The sequence below is a fragment of the Seriola aureovittata genome, chromosome 1 (genome assembly GCF_021018895.1).
Source record: "Seriola aureovittata isolate HTS-2021-v1 ecotype China chromosome 1, ASM2101889v1, whole genome shotgun sequence".
NCBI classification, from domain to species: Eukaryota; Metazoa; Chordata; class Actinopteri; order Carangiformes; family Carangidae; genus Seriola; species Seriola aureovittata.
The window spans coordinates 24,617,269-24,635,788 of NC_079364.1; the positions used below are offsets into that span (position 1 = coordinate 24,617,269).

Here is an 18,520-nt window from a genome sequence, read left to right on the forward strand (position 1 = left end):
CTCTTTAATATATGCTCTAACAGCTACCCAATCCCACCAAATGATGCCGATGAGCGATGTACATATTGTTTAAGTCTGCTAATGTGGCTGCTCGAGAAGTGGGCAGGGGTTAGAGATGGCTGACATGTGCTGAACTCAGTGTCCTTTTGAGTCATGGATTCTGAAAAAAAAAAAAAAAAAAGCAAGGGAGAAGTTGAACGCAACTCGCTCCATGATTTATGTCAACTTAACTGTGAGGGAGCATCGTTTGAAGAGTGCACTGCTCTTTTTTGCTTTATAAAATCTGCAGTCCATATGTATTGATTGGTATATAATCTGCCAGTGCCAGAAGGGCTGGAATCATTGTGGGTCTGGGGAGAGAATGTCGGGCCAGTGGTGCTCACAGGAAAAATCTGACAGATACACAAAGATTAGCAGACACACACACACACACACACACACACAAATACACACAGAGAGATGGGGTCTGGCAGTCCCTCAGAGGGCTGATAAGAGTGGGCGTGGGCAATGATGAGGCCCACTCATGGATGCATTGTTCTCCTAAAAGGGGCGGATCTCCCCTGCGTTGGTGGTTATGAAGCAGGAATCGAGGAGCAGGGAGAGGGTAATCATTATTGGTTGTGACAGCGGTGACCTGACAGCTGGGTCCAGTCTTGCTCCAGTGCTTGTTGTACAACAGACAGGCTCAGACACACGCACACACACACATATGTCTGCAAGCGCATGTGTATAGCTGGGCGTGCATGTGCTTTCACACATTAGAAAACCCAAACAAGCTTAAAAGACATATTTGTTTGGGATTGTTTGTGTTGTTTGTTGTCATACACAGGAGGATATAGTGTTGATAACACCTTAAAATATGAAACTGTCGTACTGAGTGAGCAACATACTGACAGTTTTTTTGTTTTTTAAAGACAGTGGTGGATCCAGTAATGCAAAGATTGTGCTGAAACCATCAAATAATTAAAATAAAAAGAATTTATCCTCTCAGGAATAAGAATCTGCTTTAAAACATTTACATGGCATTCTGCCTGATAAAACATGAACTGTTCTCTACGAAAAGTTAGGTAACATTTTGTCCACAGCTGAAGCTTTATGGGATGGCCAATATAGAGACATATGGACTCATTGTCCAGGGGTTGTGGATATCAGATTTTATGGAAATCCAGCCATTTGTTTTTGAAGCACCTTATGAGTTACCCTGTCACCAACTCCCACCCAAATGATGGGTCACCAGCATCACCATGATGCATCCTCTGGGACCCATGAATAGCCATGTTAACGTTGGGACCATAGGATAGATGCTATCTTTTTCTGGGCCAGCTGTTGGGAAAGGCAGATTACAGGGCAAAACGTGAACCAATCCAAACACCACAGACTGAAAAAGAATAGTCAACATTTGCTCATTTTCACCTGTCACCTAGAGCTTCCTAAACCTACAGACAGTTACTGTCGGATATAAATGAAAAGGAGGCAGCGCAGCCCGAACCAGCACCTTAAAAAATGCTGAGTAGCCCAGTCTGCTCAAGTGTTTTTGATGCTTTGTTTCCATGTTTTTGATTAAACAGGTACAGCTTCCCTAACTCGCCTTTGTTTACACTGGTAACATGTATGCATTGTGCAGAGTCAGCACGGCAGTTTGTCACCATCATCCTCAGAGTAATTAAGTCCTGTTTTTGCCTATTAGCTGGTGTTTTTAGCATAATGGGCTAATAAAAACATGATCTGTTTCAAGTGCAAAGATAACACCTGCATGTGGGTGTACACACACACACACACACACACACACACGAGATACAGACACAAAAATGTGCTCACAGGTATTCATTGTGTCACTCACTGCTTGGCACCATCTTCATTAATAAGTGCAGGGTTTAGGTGGGTAAATCCTTATCAAAGCTGCCCTGCTGAGGTTTAAGTGTTTGCTTGTAGTCTCCTCTGACCTCAGTCCATTGGCATGCTGAGCCACTCAATAGGGCTGATTATAAAAGCCAGGTCCACACCCACCGACCTCCAGAACATACCATCACAGGATCTGCTCTCATGGCTGCCGATGCCACTCTTGAAAACGGAGTGCTAGATAGTGAAATACAAGGTGACAGAGACGCCAGAGAGAAGGCACAAAGTATTTTCTCATGATGCCATTGTTAATGCTGCTCCTTCGTCACAACATAGTGATTCTGGGAATTTTTTTTTTTTTTTTTTTTTTTTGCATTTTCTCCTCTGTCCCAACAGCTCTCCCTTTTTGCAATAATTGCTTAACTTCACCAGAGAGACTTTACTGGATGGGAAGCAAAATCTGTCACAACATTTCAATTCTTCCACAGTGACTGAATCTTATTTGAATCCTAAAAAGAACAAATTCTGCTACACTTGATAAATAATTAATAAGGAAACGCTAATTATAAAACCAAGACAAATGAGCTGAAAGTTTTCACTGGGGTAAAACCATGATACAGATGGATTTATAGACAGTTAACTCATGTATGACCATTTATTTCTCCTCTAAACAATCTTGTTATTTCCTGAATAACAGAGTGACTGATTAGGAATGGTACTAATACGGTTGCATGTAACTCTGACAAGTCATTCAACAACACTGATAATTGTACATTTTTAAAATGATAAATTAAAAGTGGAACCAAATGGGAAACAGCTATAGATCATTCATGTGCTACAAATGAATGGTAAAAAAGACTTCCTGCAACTCCAGTAATGTGATACTTTCTGAACCCTGAACACTTTAATCTTTTATCGTGGCCTGTGTATGTGAGTGGTGGCATCAGTCCAATGTCAGCATGGTTGATAATGGTTACAGTCAACTTTTCCAGACTTGTAATGCAACCAAATTCAGTGTCTTCTAAATCTATCCATCTTCAATTATGCATGGACACTGTGGCGTAGCGGCTGATGTCCAGATTTTAAATCCCTCCTTGGATGCATCGCCGTGCCACCTACTATTTACCCTGCACCCCCTGCAAAGTCCCGGCCACCACACAGATGAGGAGGCTTCGCTCACCCATGTTGGTACAGCTGCCTCTTCTCTAGCCTCAAACCAGCAGCAGCAACAGCTGGAAAGACTGAGGCTTTGTCTGGCTCAGTAGGCCAAAAGTGCTGGGAAACTGATATTTGTCTGGCCGCAGTGTCGAGCTGTGGGGCCATGAAAGGGCATGACTAGCTGCCACTGGATCAAGACACTCTATAACACACAAAACACCATGTTATGCTTTCGAGAGAGAAACAGATCATGGGTTATGATAGGCCTTTTGTTTGCTAGCCGTGGTAAATAGTTGGTGTACCCTTGAGGATGTACCACTTTGTGAGTGGATGGATGACGGTTTGGCTGTAAGTGCAAATCTGGGAAAGTGGAAGGGTAGAACAGTGTGGATGCTCCGGGAAACTGAACTGTACAGCTCATTGAGTGGGAGTAACCCGTACTAAATATATAAACAGTAAAAGAATCAAGGAAAATGCCGGATTGACCTGCTGAAAGGGCATTTAGGAACACTGATTATTCTGCTGATCAGTGGACAGTGACAAATAAATTAATTAATTACATTTAAAAAAAAGAAATATCATTTTTATTCATTTATCTGGAGGCAATAGATCAGTCATCCATGTCATATCATCCATGGCTTACTATGATGCCAAGGGGACTATGATTTCCACCAAATGCCAAGTGAGTGAGTTATGATTTACATTAGATTTACATTTGATTTAATTTGAAATGTAAAACAAAACTAGTATTAAATGGCACATACCTTTCATTTTCAATTATTTAATTCAAGATGAAATTAAAAAGTTTCTAGATTTTAAACTACATTTTGTATTGAAAGTGACTTGACATGAATGTAAATCCATAGAGTATGACTGTAGTGCAGGAGGGGCGTTACAGTATATGTTTGGGGAAGAGTGTAACAGTAATGCAAGCTGAACTAAATAACAATAACAGGTATTGTTATTTGTTTTGCCAATAAAGGATTAGCTTCTCTGAGCACTGTCATAATGATCAGTATTAACATCCTAGAATCATCATCATCACTGTGTACAGGGAGCTCTCTTTGGCCACCAGCTTGTAATCTTCCTCTCCTCCTCTCCCTCTCCGCCTTCCCCTCTCCCTCCCTCCTCTTCCCTCTCTCCTGTCGTCACCTCTCACAGAGCCTGGCAGCATCAAGCCAGCTTGCATTTTAATTTGGCCCTGAAGTTACTTATTTCATTATCGATCATCCGTAATGCTGAATCAATGTTCATCTTGTTACGTGGGCCATACCCGTGTAATACAGTGATAGTGGGGCCCAGAGTTACTCATTCCCTTTACAAAGTGACTTTACCGTAAAATCAATGCCTTGTGTTACTGATACAGGGGAAACTGCAGCAGATGGAGTTAGAGTGAGTGGGCAGAGAGGAAACAAACAAAAAAAAAAAAACTCACCTTCAATGCAGCATTGTTAAAAGCACTCACAAAGCAATATCTACAGTGTGAGCAATGTGTTATTATAGACTCACTTGATCCATGATTCCTCACTATGATATAGCAATAATATGAATGATATATAAAGTGATAACATATTTATATTCAGCTGATACCACTTGGATTTAATGTTGTGGTTTATGGATGATCTGTGCTGTTTAGACTGTCGCTGGGAAAATGTAGCCTGTACATTAATGACATTTTACATGTTTTACACAGGCTTGCATTATTTCATACTGATCATACATATATATGCAGATATATGTAGGCTGTGTGAAGCGCCATTGGATGAGAATGCTGGGTTTTTATATCCATATGAAAGTACTTGATCTTGAGAAGAATATTAGACACTTTGCTATTTTGACCTGTCCATCCTTTTTTTTTCTTTGTGTGTGTGTGTGTGTGTGTGTGTGTGTTTGTGTGTGTGTGGTTTTGTCCCTCTAATTTTATCACTTCTCCACCAGTCTCTCAGTGCAAAAATGAGCTAGTATACCAGTTATTTTTTGGATGGTAATGTCAGTATGTTAGGTGAAGAATAAAGTATACAGGCGTATATAAAATCGTTCATGAACATGAAAGGAATAATATAGAAAGAAGTGAAAGATAAGGTATTGCTACAGCCATACTATTGTGTAAAACTGGCACAGTCTATTTAAGAATATTACATTCTATTGAGGTGTTGGTTGCAGACATTCCTTAGAGAATATTATCTAGACAGATAATAAGCACCTAAAGCTTCTATGGATAAACTGTTTTGGAGCGTATGGCAATCTGTAATCTGAATTGTTTATATAATAGTAAACATCCCGGATACATAATATAGGCCTATAGATGCAGTATTATTTAAGTTAATAATGCCTATATGCAAACTGCACATTGTACAAAACTTCTAAGCTTCTGGCTGTATGTTCAAAGCTCTGTTCAAGGCCTAAATCTAAAATGGATCTCTCACTCAATCCATGTCCTTAGCCTGAAAGACTGACTGTTTGAATTTAGTAGTCGCCTACACACTGAAGTTAACAAGTTAATGTAAAACATTTGCAAGGTAATGCATTAATTCACACGTTGATCCACTGTCATAACCCAGTTTAATAAGTTGCAGTCCATTGACTATTAATTTGTTTCCAAATGGTGTGAGCAGGAGGAACGGTTCCAAAATGCTTTACTTTGCCACTAATGCAAATCAAAGTTAGTCTATCTGTTTAATATGCATGATTGGTTGGTGTAATGTAATTAAAATCATACTATTTAAATTACCCCAACAGTAAAAAAAATTAAACTTTAAATGTATTTTCAAAGTACACTTGCTTCTGCTGCAAAGAACAATTAATTTTAGGAACTAATTCATTTATTGGATTAAGCTTCACTGTTCTTTAAACACTATAAGATTTATTGGCCCTTTATTTCACCCTAATGGGACATGAGTTTGAAAGAGCATATTTGGAGATTGAATGTGTTGCACAGTTAGTTTTTTAGGTTACCCACAGATTGAAGTAGAAACCCGCTGAGGAACATTTCTGATTAACAACAACAGCTATGTATATTTCCAACAGCTAAGAATAATTGCTTTGTAACAAGATAGGATAATACCAATAGTCACTTTTATGAATTAGCCTACATTGAGACTTTTTCCTAAATGTTTTGTCATTTAGTTTCATCATTCTGACAGATGTCAAATATACTGTAGCTCATATATCTGGATTCAGTTGACCAGTAGCTTTTCTTGATCATATTGAAAAAGCTGTAAATCCCTCCACTGCACTACATCATAAATCATATATCATATTTACAGCAGCAGTTTCTGCTCATGAAACTGAAGATGCCAGATTCTGGTGAATCTAAACAAACTGCTAACCGCTGACCCAGGTCCCTCTTGAAGGAATGCTTATCAAAATGAGAGCTGGTTCGTCAAGCAGGTCAAGAGATCTCTAATCGCTCTCTCTTTCTCACACTCCAAACTACCTCAAGCATCCAATGATTGTTTATTGCGTTTTCTCTTCAAATCCTCATTCGGTACCGGAGTTAACCAGTGTTGATCAGCAATGGCTCCCTCAAAAGTGATTCCATGTGTGATAAGAGAAGTGTTGGGGTTTTTTTCTGTTACTGGGGCGTTATGGAAAAGATCCAAATGTGTAATTTGAAGTGCCTCCGTTTGAAGCCTTTGATCTCGCCTGTTTTGCAGTGCCTCGGTTCATCATTTGCGACGTGTCGCTGGAGCCCTGTGTATTGCATAAGAAACTACTGTTGAGCGATAGGCCGTGTATGTTTGCTTATGAGAATGTGAAATTGTGTCATCTGCATAATTACCGTCAAAGAGCTCTCTACAAAACAGCCCTCAAGTCACTCGTGTATGATTGCCCTCTTTTTACAGCACCTACAAATTAAATTGGCTCCAGCGCGCTCCCAGCATTCCTCCACAAGAATTAAGAAAAACTAATTTAAACTAGATGTAAATAGTAATAATAATAATAACAATAATAATAATGATAATAATAATAATTGTGGTATTTATTGCAACCAAATCAAATGACCAAATGACAGCCATGGTTTATCTGTGGCTGCAATTCTCCTGGTGTTTGCTGTTGAATTCTGGCGTATTCCGAGTGTGTGTGTGTGTGTGTGTGTGTGTGTGTGTGTGTGTGTGTGTGTGTGTGTGTGTGTGTGTGTGTGTGTGTGTGTGTCTACGGAAGTCAAGCAGAGGTGAGTTTAGTGTTTGCTGAGACTCTCTTTAGGACGGAGGGGAGCGGCGCCCTAATGCTTTTATGGCTACGCCAGTTTCCCGGGTCGGTGTGAAAGTGTAAAGTTAGTGCGTGGTGCGTTTTTGGTTGGAGGCAGTAGCCTAAATCGGACACGGTCCTTGGCGTAGGTGGAGTGGTTGGTGGGGGAGGTGGGGGGTGAGAGGAGGGGGCGTCCAAGAGACTTGGTCCCGGGGATGAGACACGTGTCCATCAGGACCCGGAGCGCTGCTTAGCGGACAGCAGCAGGCGGACACCTCGCTGGACTCTCAGATTTATACTCTCACTTCTAACGTTTATCTACGGCCCAGCCATTCTCTCTCTCTCTCTCTCTCTCTCTCTCTCTCTCTCTCTCTCTCGCTCTCGCTCTCGCTCTCTCTCTCTCTCTCTCTCTTCTGTGACGTTTGGACGTGATTTTTTTTGCCTCTTAAACTTCACTGTTTTCGTTACATTCATTATGCTGCTGCGTATCTAAATGTCAGATACCATCCACTTATCTTTAACCACCCTTCACTTCACTGTCTACCCCCCCCCACACACACACACACACACATATACACACACACACACACACACACACACATACACACACGTACACACCCACACTTGTGTGTGTGTGTGTATGTATATGTGTGTGTGCTCGAGGAAGTGTGAGCGTACTATTGACTGCTATGTAGTGATTACCATTCCGGTCGGATGGCACCAGCAAGCCGCTGTAATTAATAACCCCATAATCCGGGTTGGGTGGATGTCGGCGAAGAACACACACAGATTCAGGACAGAGTTTTACAGAAACAAGGCGTATCCGTATGGGTAGCTCCATATAAGAAATTACAGCTGCTATTATCCCTCCCAGACAATGATAACTATCTGCTTCAAAAGAAGATTAAAGGTTTATACAAGTTGAGAGTTCTTGGAAACCGAGATCGCATTATCAAAACTAAACTGAGATTGATGAGATTTCATCTCGCTGTCAATAATACAGTAAGACTTACACCATATTCAAATAAAGTGCGTGGAGTAATAATTCAACCTCTGTGGTTGTTTTGCAAACGATTAACAAAACAGATGCTGGTACAAAGTCGGGTTGAAATGCGATTATGGGTTGTCCCCTACACAATTTGATTTATTGATTCATGGAATTTCAATTCTGACTCCCTTGTTTTGTTTTAATCCGCATTATTTACAAGAAACATCAGGTTGCATCAAAATTATCAAATGGATTCCTGAAGGTGCAGTCTGTCCGGATGATCGTTTTGTTTTCAGTGGATTAAGAGCCTTTATTTAACATCATGAAATTATTTGTAGACGTAAGCTTTTCCTCAAGCAATCTGTTTATTCACGCATTATTATTATTGTTGTTGTTATTATTATTATTATTATTATTATTGATTTATTGTTTATATTTATTTGTTTTGTTTTTTTTTTATTCTTGCTCCATGGAGTCAGAGTGTTTTTTTCCCAGAATAAACATCCCCTCAGCCCAATCCACTAAAATGTTTATTATTTATCATTGTTGGTGCTTTACACTCACTCTTCATTAACAGTATAATGCGCCAATCAGCAGCTTTCTCTTTGATGTCAAGTGGCTACATGCGACCCCGTTTGATGTCTCAAATTAAGGAATGAATTGACTCGGATTCGCCGGCCACCAGGAGCCCATAACACCTCAGAGCCGGTGTAAGAAAACACAGCTTGCATCCAGTGATGTGGCGATAAATAAAATAAAAAAAAGGTGCGTATAACCTGTGATCCGGGGTCATTACAAAAGGCATGACCGCCGTCACTACTTAGAAACACATGCACTGTTAATTATTTTGTGGCTTGTGATTTGGGTGATAAGATTTATTTGAATAAAGATGTGTGTTAGTTGAAAAAGGTGTGTGTAAACTCTTTCTCACTAAAAGAAAAATTGAGGAAAATGACTTTAAGTGGTCTTATACTTAACCTTTACTACCCGATTTACTTAAAAAAACAAAAACAAAAAACAAAACAAATGTCCTCTTGTAGACGAGTCTCCGTATTTAGTTCGGCAAAGAAAACTTTCCTCTGCATTTGAGTATTAAAAGAAGACTGCAGACAAAAAAAAAAAGTTAATCAGTCACTGACACCGAAAATGCTTACTGTTGTGCAACTGGCCAAAATTTGTGAATTAACACAAAGAAAAAAATGTGGAAGGACAGACGCGAGCAAATGAAATAGATTGGCGAGCCATAAAATGAGATTTGAAACCCCATTCAAATAAGAGCTCGCGACGTCAGCGCACTTATCCGAGAGAGAGAGAGCGAGCGAGCAAGAGAGAGAGAGAGAGAGGGAGGGAGGGAAGGAGGTAGGTAGAGAGCGAGAGAGAGAGAGAGAGAGAGAGAGAGGCTGGTGTGTGGTGTGTATGAGAGGGGTGAGATTTGAGAAATAGGAGGGGCTTCTAAACGACTAGAAATGTCAATCTGAGCAAGGGAGTCCCAATAATCTAAAGCAATCTGTAAGGACCTGACCTTAGTCCATCCAGATCAATAGGGAAGTGAGGGTGGAAAGAAGAAGAAGAGGAAGAAATAAGGGGCGCAACCGGATCGTTTACACTGGCTGTTCCCGAGGAAATATAGACTTCCCTTGCTTGCACCTTTTGTTGCTCACATGCTCACACTGTAAAAGTGGATATCGAGGCAATTCCCTTGCTTTGTGAGATTGAAGCAGACTTTTTTCCCCCCCTTTTCCTACCACCATGTCTTTCCCTCAGCTGGGATATCAGTACATCCGACCGATATACCCGCCGGAGCGCCAGGGGATCGCCAGCAATGCCCGGGCCGGGACAGAGCTCAGTCCGTCCGGCGCACTCTCCAACGTCCTCTCCACTATGTATGGATCTCCTTTCGCCGCGGCAGCGCAGGGCTATGGAGCGTTTCTCCCCTACTCTAACGATATATCCATTTTCAACCAATTGGTGAGTCACTTAGCTCTCTCTCAAGTCATCCACAACTTTTATGTTACACTTGAAAAAGCAAAGAAATAAGAGAAACGTTTATTGGCACTTTTTTTTTTTTTTTTTACGTGTAAACTTTTGGAGCGCCGTGCTGAACTTTGTCGTTGGATCTTTTGTGAAATTGAGTTAAAAGTGGTTAAAAAGTAACGCATTAACACAGCGTTAGCACATAATTTCCTGAAACTGATGACAAAAGAGTTAATGAAATGATGTAATGTGCTGTGGGAGGTTCACAGGTATAGTTGAGGTATAACTGTGTAAAAGTAAAGTCTTGTTCTTGCAAGTGTTTGATTTAAAAAAGTTAAAAATGTTATTTTTTTCCTTCAGTTGTGAAGCTTGTGGGACACAAATAACATTTTATGTTGTGACAAAAAAGACGTTAATCGTTTTGTTTGTTTACACTTCGATAATAACCCCATTGTTGTTTTATTACCGTAAATCCACATGTCACACTGTGGGGCATGGTTATATTTATCACGAAGAAGAATAAAGTAGATTATCCCATGATATTAATATTTAAAGTCTAATAATCCCTCTGACTCTCTGATTCTTTGTCTTTGCAGGGTGCTCAGTATGAACTGAAAGACAGTCCCGGTGTCCAGCACCCAGGGTTTGCCCACCATCACCCTGCTTTTTACCCATATGGCCAGTATCAGTTCGGTGACCCGTCCAGACCCAAAAACGCCACCAGGGAGAGCACCAGCACCCTGAAGGCCTGGCTCAGTGAGCACCGCAAGAACCCCTACCCAACCAAGGGCGAGAAGATCATGCTGGCCATCATCACCAAAATGACCCTCACCCAGGTGTCCACCTGGTTCGCCAACGCCAGGAGGAGGCTAAAGAAAGAGAACAAGATGACCTGGGCCCCCCGGAACCGCACCGACGAAGAGGGAAATGTTTACAGCAGCGATCACGAGGGGGAGGAGGGGGACAAGAGGGAGGACGAGGAGGAGATCGACTTGGAGAACATCGACACGGAAAATATTGAGAACAAGGACGACTTGGACGACCAGGACGACCTGCATTCAGATATTAAACTAGACGGGAGGAGTGACTCAGAGATTTCTGACGGCTATGAGGATTTACAAGGGCCCGACCAGAGGTTTCTAAAGGCTGTGGGGAAAGATGGCAAAGACGTGGAGAGAGGAGGAGAGCACTTCCACAGCCACCACCACCACCATCACCACTCTTCATTGGACATCAAAGCGTCCCAACCAAACGGGGAACAGCTCAAACTGAACCCGGTCTCCGTTAGCTCGCCGCCCTCAGAAAACAACCCTGCGCCAGCCCAAAAGCCAAAGATCTGGTCTTTGGCAGAGACAGCCACGGCCCCTGACAATCCGCGCAAATCGCCACAAATGAACGGCAGCAACTCCGCAGGGCCGGCCGCCCAGACCATAATAGCCCCTCACAGACTCATCTCTTCTTGTCCCGTTGGGAAAATCCAGAACTGGACGAACCGAACCTTCTCGGCGCATCAGCTGGCTTTACTGAACTCAAATCATTATCTGGGACTGGCAAACCAGGCCACTGCCACCGGCCTGGCCCTCTACAGCAGCAGGCAAACGGAGGACAAGAGTCATAGTTCAGAGACTCCAGTCACAGGTACATGTCCCCGACACTGAGACGCGCATGTATAAATAGGCCTAACTACAAAACAAAGACACTAGTCCATTGCTCGTCATTCATTTCTATTATTTTAGACCTCCTTTTTGCCTTCATGGATTTTTTTTTCTCTCTCTAGGCCACACAGATGAACAGTGTTACAATGTTATAGCTTACAGAGTACAGTGTATGTATGTGTGTGTGTGTGTGTGTGTGTGTGTGTGTGTGTGTGTGTGTGTGTGTGTGTGTGTGAATCTGCTTTGAAAAATGTCCGAGAGGAGGATGGAAACCTCATCAGAAAGCATTTAAGAAAACGTGGAATTGGGTGAAAACTGTTCTTAATTTCTGTGCCCCTTCCCTTCTTTTTTTTATTTGGTTATTGTTACATCCATGTGATATTAAGGCCCATGTGCTTGTATTTAATGGTTTACATAAAGCCCCCCAACACATTAAACTCAACTAGTCTTCAACACTAAATTTACTGAAACCCAGGATGGGCTCTGATCACTTAACATTTTAATTTTCATTGCCACAGTTTAAGAGGGATCTTAGTGCCTTGGATGCAGAAGAGAAGTTGTTAAAAACAGCTTTCCACCCAGTTCAAAGATAGTGAGGCTGTCAATTAATGACATTTGGGAATTTTCTTTTAGATGCCATATCACATTTTCCTTTTTAAAACGCCATATTTACCCGTATTAGCTTTTATTCTAAGTTTTTTTTTTTTTTATCCCTGTGTGTGCGCTTGTGTTATTTCGTCAAGGCCTATGTTGTTACACTTACTTGTTTGGTCATGCAAATGAGCTCAATGCAAATTCACTACAGGCTGGTTTTTGAAAGGCAATTGTCACTTTTATATCTCTTTGTGTTTTAGCTCTTCATGAGGCTATTATTAGTGTTTTTTTAGATCACTATTTTTTTTTTTTTTTTTTTTTACCCCTGTATATTCCAGGCCTCAGAACCAACTAGAAGCAGCGATGGTTCTTTCGGCTCTCTCTCTTTCCATAAACCCTCACCCATCCTCTGTTTTTTTATTTTAATTTGAATATGGAATGTAAAATAAGAATAATACATCTCTGTATACTTACGTTGTAAGCATGTCCTGTGTAAAACTGCTAATGTAATAATGTATGAACCTGTAGTCTGTGAGTTTTTTTTTTTCTTTTTGTAAGTTCTGTGAGGATTTGATGTTCAAATGTTTTGTATATAAAGTTAAGAATATGTACATACTTGTGAACCAAATTGTACAAGAAAGTCTATATTTTGGCTAATAAATGAACTGCTGCAACTTTAAGAAATTGTTGCTTTTTGGCCGGGCCATTTTGACAGCTGCTTTTGATGGTGGCTGTTACTGTGCATTGCAGTTTGAATTGCACTGCTTTGGTTTTTTGTGTGTGTGATAGTGGACAGCCTGAGGCACAGACTTCATCCTCCGTGGCAGTGATAAGTAAATATTCGAAAGGGATTTATCACACTTTTATAGTGGAGGGACTTAAGGCTAATTAGCCAGTGTTGCGGCATATACATTTGGATATTCATGTTGTGGGATTATCCTTATAGAGGCGCAGCGGTCGCATTAAAATGAATAATTCCTTCATTCATTTTGGTCTGAAACAGTTTGGTCTACAACGAAAACTTTCGGTAAAGAATAACTGTTAGAGTGTCGTTGGTAGCCTGTTTGGTCAGAGTGGTTCAGCTGATCCTAAAGATGGATTCTGGCTTTGCAAAGCGACTCCCACATCTCATCATGCTCAATTTGTAAAGCTTGTGCTCCTCACATATATCATACATTTCCCCCAACTACGGCGGCTCTTTGGTATAATTGTAATATATCGTCGCCGTATAACTAATAATAACATCATTTATTTTGTTTGCCCGTGATGTGATCATTTGCATGTGTGAGCCCTTATCACAGGAAGTTTATGTAAACTTAGTGTTGGAGCTCCCTCTACAGTCTCTTGCAGTCGGCCATGTTCTGCTGCACGGACACACACATTCAGCTCATGCTGTCTCAGTTTTTTTTTTTTCTGTCCCATTTCTAATTTATCCATCAGTTGTGATGTGAAATTCGATAGTAACATTTTGCTCTTATAAATCTGTCACAATATCATACCCTTTTCACCTGTTTTCAAGCCTCGGTGTGGTGATTTCATGATGTACACACGCAGTACATCTTTCATTATGAAGCAGATGAATTATTTGTAATGCTTCAAAAAAAAAAAACAAGCTTAGATTTTGTTTCTAAAAAAGACATACAATCTTCATTTTGACCCAAAAGTTTAAAAATATTTAATAAAAAACAAAGAGGCGTTTTCATTTGAGGTCACAGGCAACAAACCATTTGGTATAAACATTATACATTCACCAAAAAGCGCAATAAAACAAAACTGGTAACGTAGACTAAATACATACAATTTGGCCTTTTTTAACACTCGCAGTTACTGAAGGATTTAGAAAAATCGTTTATGCTGCCATGCGTAACGTGAAGAATACAGGACTTTTCAACTATCCTTGAAAGCGCGTTGACTCCTTTCACTTTTTTTTTTTTTTTTTTTTAAATCAGACACAATGAAAAATAAAAGAATAAAAAAAGAGAGAAAAAAAATCAGTAGTGGAAAAACGCTGTCAATATTCCTATTATTCAAATTTCGCCGAGATGATAAAACATCTCCAGCCTTAAAAGACATGAAAGTCTTACTCATGCAAATTCTTATTTTTCATCCGTCTTCTTTAAAAGCAGTCAAAATATATTTCAATGTTTAAAACATTCTCAAATGTATTTTGGCAGACAAACTTTGATTTTTTTTTTTAACTTACTCTACTCTAAACGAAAAGCATTCCTTTTTTTTGTTGATATTGTAATGTTTTCATCATTATTTATTAAAATCATATTTCATTTCTTTTCATAGTTTAATTTTTAAAGGACTTGGATTTATGATTGTGTTTATATTTAACGCCGCGCACACACAGTCTGTCACACATTCCTCGACTAGACTCAGATGGTCAACGAGGACAATAGCTTTTAATGTCTGCGATCCAGGGCAGCAGAGGCAGATGAAAAGCGCTGATTCGCTCGAGCCGTATCCTCTCTAGGTTTAGGATATGCTTTAAACAAACCCCAGCTCAGCCGAGGGAGAGACTGCGGAGCCTTTTGCAGCTCCTCTCACCATGTTGCCTTCCTGTCTAATCAATTATCTTCCTTGAGAGCCCCATCTAACCGCGCGATGCATATTCATAAGTGGCATCAGCCAGCTGATTGATGTAATAGCTTTTTTTCCCCCCTTTTTGTAGATTCATGCCCACTTCCTTGAAGGAAGTGGCTTTGAATGACCAGCATTACACTAACACTTTTATAATTACACAATAGGCTACACAGGAAAATTAGGTGCTCGTATTGGATGCTACAACGAATTAAAATGTTAGAGTTTCAAAAATGCCTATTAATAAATGTAATTGTAAATCAAATAGCCACCTATAAAAACAAATTCCAGTCATTAAAACGCACCACTTTGATACTACTGACCATGACTTTTATTATGAAATTCATGTTATAAAGATTTATGTCGGCCTAAAATGAATAAAAGAATATAAATAAAAGATGGACTGTAAGAGCAGCTAGCTGCATGTGAGTATCCTGGAACTTATCATAAATAAGGATGCTTATTTCCTCACTGTTCACAGGATGTTTGCTCCTGAGGGGCCCACAACAAACCCCTGCTTGATCATGAGGATTCAATTGAAATGCTACTGAAGGGCCAGTGATGTCTAGAGCTCAGGGCCTCTCCTCTGATCGGTCCATGAAATTAGGGATTAAAATGCCTCGGCAGAAACAAAGTAATCATGCCTGCTTATGTCGCCATACGTGTCCAACCTGCTCCCTGTTACAAAGAGCAAATGGAATGCATTAGCTAACATTTTGCTCTGAGCTACACAGGGACCATTTCCAGTGGGGCATGGTGTGTCACTCCTTTCCTCGCACGTTAAGTGGATGTTCTCCTGGCTAATGAGCAATAATCAACACTGACTCCTCTTCTTATTTCTGAGGTCCATGCTGTGTTAAATGCTCAGAGTCTGTGGGGCACACTGTAGCGCTGTGCTACTCAACTGCCTGAAAAAGCACAGGGCAATCTACTCCATGCAGGGTTGTAAGAAAAGTAAAGATAGAATTAAAAACATTAAGCGAGTACTCGCTGCAGGCTTGAAAACAACTACAAAATAATCAAAATGTGACATCATGGATTTTTCAGATTCAGATGTACCACATTATAAAGCAATAGAATCTCAATTATACTCACTGTCTTGTAATTATTTACTAATTAATGGATAGTCCTGCAGTATTAAGAGTGTGGGAAACACAGATGCATTTGACACTGCAAATAATTTGTACTTCATTTCCCATCTAATCACATGTTGTCCCATTTTGCCCTCAATACTCTGAGACCAGGCTATATACAGCTACGTGGGTGAAAAAGCAATGCACTGTTTAAGAGCCATTTAGAAGTGGAAAAATCTGAGAAAGATGGAATCATTAAAAGGAAATGTAATCTGTCTTTCGAAGCGTTCATTGATCTGGGAGAGGGTGGACGGCAGTGCCAGGCGGCTGAAAGGGTCTGGCCAATGGAGCCATCAGAGGACCATGTGTGAATGGGGAGAAACCATGGAGTAAATAAACACTAGAGCGGCCCAATGGAGGGGGCCAGAGGTGCCCTGTGAAAGAGGAGGCCGCTGCAAATAAAGAGGGTCAGTCTTGTTTTTTCACCTCATCCACCTCTTCTGTCATTGTTGCCCCACCACCAGTGCCACCTCCTCCTCCTCCTCCTATCCCCAGCCTGGACCGTTCTGCCACACCCCCTCCTGCCACTGAGACAGACAAATGTCATCTCCTTTGTGGACCTAGTCAGGCTTAGAAGCGGCCCACTGTCTTTGTTCGGTGGACTAATCCTTTTATGAGCCACTGTTGACCACCACCCCCCACCCCCCACCCCCCATCCCAACCCATTGCTTGCCCAGGCCAAGAGAAGGGTTGCCCTTTCTTGCAAGCACTAGGCCTGTGTGTTAGCTGACCGCAGGAGGAGCTGGGATCTGCTCTCGGGAACACATGTCCCACACACCACGTACCTTCATATGCACGCTTACAGGCCGCGGCACTCCACGGCAACTTGTTACAGTGGTCGCACTCCCGACCTGAAAGAAGAGAAGGAGGAAAGCTCAATTTTACCCCTGCCAAAGATATGCGACTTCTGTGTCTCCTGCATGTTTTATGGCACATTCATTATTGAGAGTGTAAGTGAAAGTGCAGCAGCAACATGTTAAAGAATTGCCAGGGAGCAGGGAGAGAGGGGTTGTTGTGTTTCCCTGGGCTGAGCAAAGGACAAAAGGCCCCGAAGGAGTGACATTCTCTGGGGCCGAAGCGGGAGAGAGGGAGGGCACTGATTTCATGCCTTTTGTTGATGGAGGTTAGTGAGGGGGAATTCTGTCAGTGAATCCGAAAGGCAACAAGTGGGGAAGGGGGGCGACAGGCCGACAGGCCAGAGGGAGAGGCGTTGGGGCTTTTGCCGTTCACCCAGCTGAAAGATTGTGCTTTTCTCAGCCCCCTTCAGATCCTGCAGACAGGCCCGAGTTACAGGGCAATTATGGAAATGCAGCTTTGAAGCCAAGCATAGCCTCCTTCCAGTTCTTCCTCAGGACAAAGCAAAGGCAATAAGGGCTTTTTATGCACACTCTTCTATAAAACATGTTTCAGCTCCAATGTGTCTATGTTTCTAACTTTTCTTATCCAACTCACACAACATTCTAGTCAGTGTTGACATTTGCGAATATTCTTTTAAAATGAGTGTAAAAGAAAATTATAGGAACATTGTTTTTTTTATAGAAATATTATAGGAATGTTTTAACAAGTTTCTGTGGAAAAGCTGCATTCCCTCATCTCTTTACCATGTCAATCTGCCTATAAAGCGTTTACCGAGGAGATAGAACAGAGGGGTGGGTTTGTAAAGAGCGCCTGGCCTGGCCTCAGAGCTGCTTCCAACAGCTGCACGATTTTACCAGCCTGATGTCCCCTCTCCTCACCCTCTCCACTCACACGTCACTAACAGAGGCCCAGTAAACCATCAGCCCTGCGCTTTCTCAGCTTTGTACATTAGTCAGCGGTGTAGCACAGAATTTCACCACTTCGTGTGAACTAATAAGACACATTTTCTCCGGCTTTTGAGAGGATCGCAAGAGAGTGATGTCTCTACATCACCCGACACAGCAGAGGCCTTGTACAACAGTGCCTTTACACTCCGAGCATATCTGACAAATGCCAATACTCCGGCTTTCACTCATCACTGTTAATGAGAGGACATATTTTGGAGGTTTCCAATATTTGAACAGACTTCATACATTATGAAGGCCCTTTTATTCACAGTACCAGGCGGAGAGGACAAGGGTGGGGTAGGGTTGGGGGTGTATTCATGACTCCTCAGGATTGGCTGACTGGTGAAGGGAACTTAATAAATTCTTCCTCCTTGGAACACTGTCAAACAAGTCCTTTCTTACATCTCCCATGAATACATTACCAGCCGGCTTGATTGATTAGAGACCCTCCCGAGAGGGTGAACCGATGAACCGACTCCCCTGGTGTGATTAATAGACTTTATTAAGAGAGTCCTCTCCTTTTTAATAATGGTAATGTAAAGGAAGGCGTGATGGGGTGGCGGGGTGCGCAGGAAGTCTAACGATGATCACTGGTGC

At 41.4% G+C, this 18,520-nt stretch overlaps 1 protein-coding gene across 2 annotated transcripts; it reads left to right on the plus strand.

Moving 5' to 3' along the window:
• The first annotated feature begins 9,562 nt into the window (after positions 1–9,562).
• irx3a (iroquois homeobox 3a) lies at positions 9,563–13,349 on the plus strand. Of its 2 annotated transcripts, XM_056379189.1 has the most exons (3): positions 9,563–10,144; positions 10,747–11,781; positions 12,324–13,349. In XM_056379189.1, exons 1-3 carry the CDS (start codon positions 9,926–9,928, stop codon positions 12,396–12,398), a joined length of 1,329 nt encoding a protein of 442 aa, XP_056235164.1. In that variant the 5' UTR covers positions 9,563–9,925; the 3' UTR covers positions 12,399–13,349. The 2 variants fall into 2 exon arrangements, with proteins under 2 accessions (XP_056235164.1, XP_056235081.1); XM_056379106.1 differs by having other exon boundaries at positions 9,567–10,144; positions 10,747–13,344.
• The last annotated feature ends 5,171 nt before the right edge of the window (positions 13,350–18,520 follow it).

What these genes read in the sequence shown, in the direction of transcription:
- irx3a (XM_056379189.1), top strand. Translation starts at nt 9,926, where the DNA reads ATGTCTTTCCCTCAGCTGGGATATCAGTACATCCGACCGATATACCCG. An exon ending in TATCCATTTTCAACCAATTG is followed by an intron (nt 10,145 to 10,746) that starts GTGAGTCACTTA and finishes TTGTCTTTGCAG; the next exon opens with GGTGCTCAGTATGAACTGAA. An exon ending in GTCATAGTTCAGAGACTCCA is followed by an intron (nt 11,782 to 12,323) that starts GTCACAGGTACA and finishes TCATTGCCACAG; the next exon opens with TTTAAGAGGGATCTTAGTGC.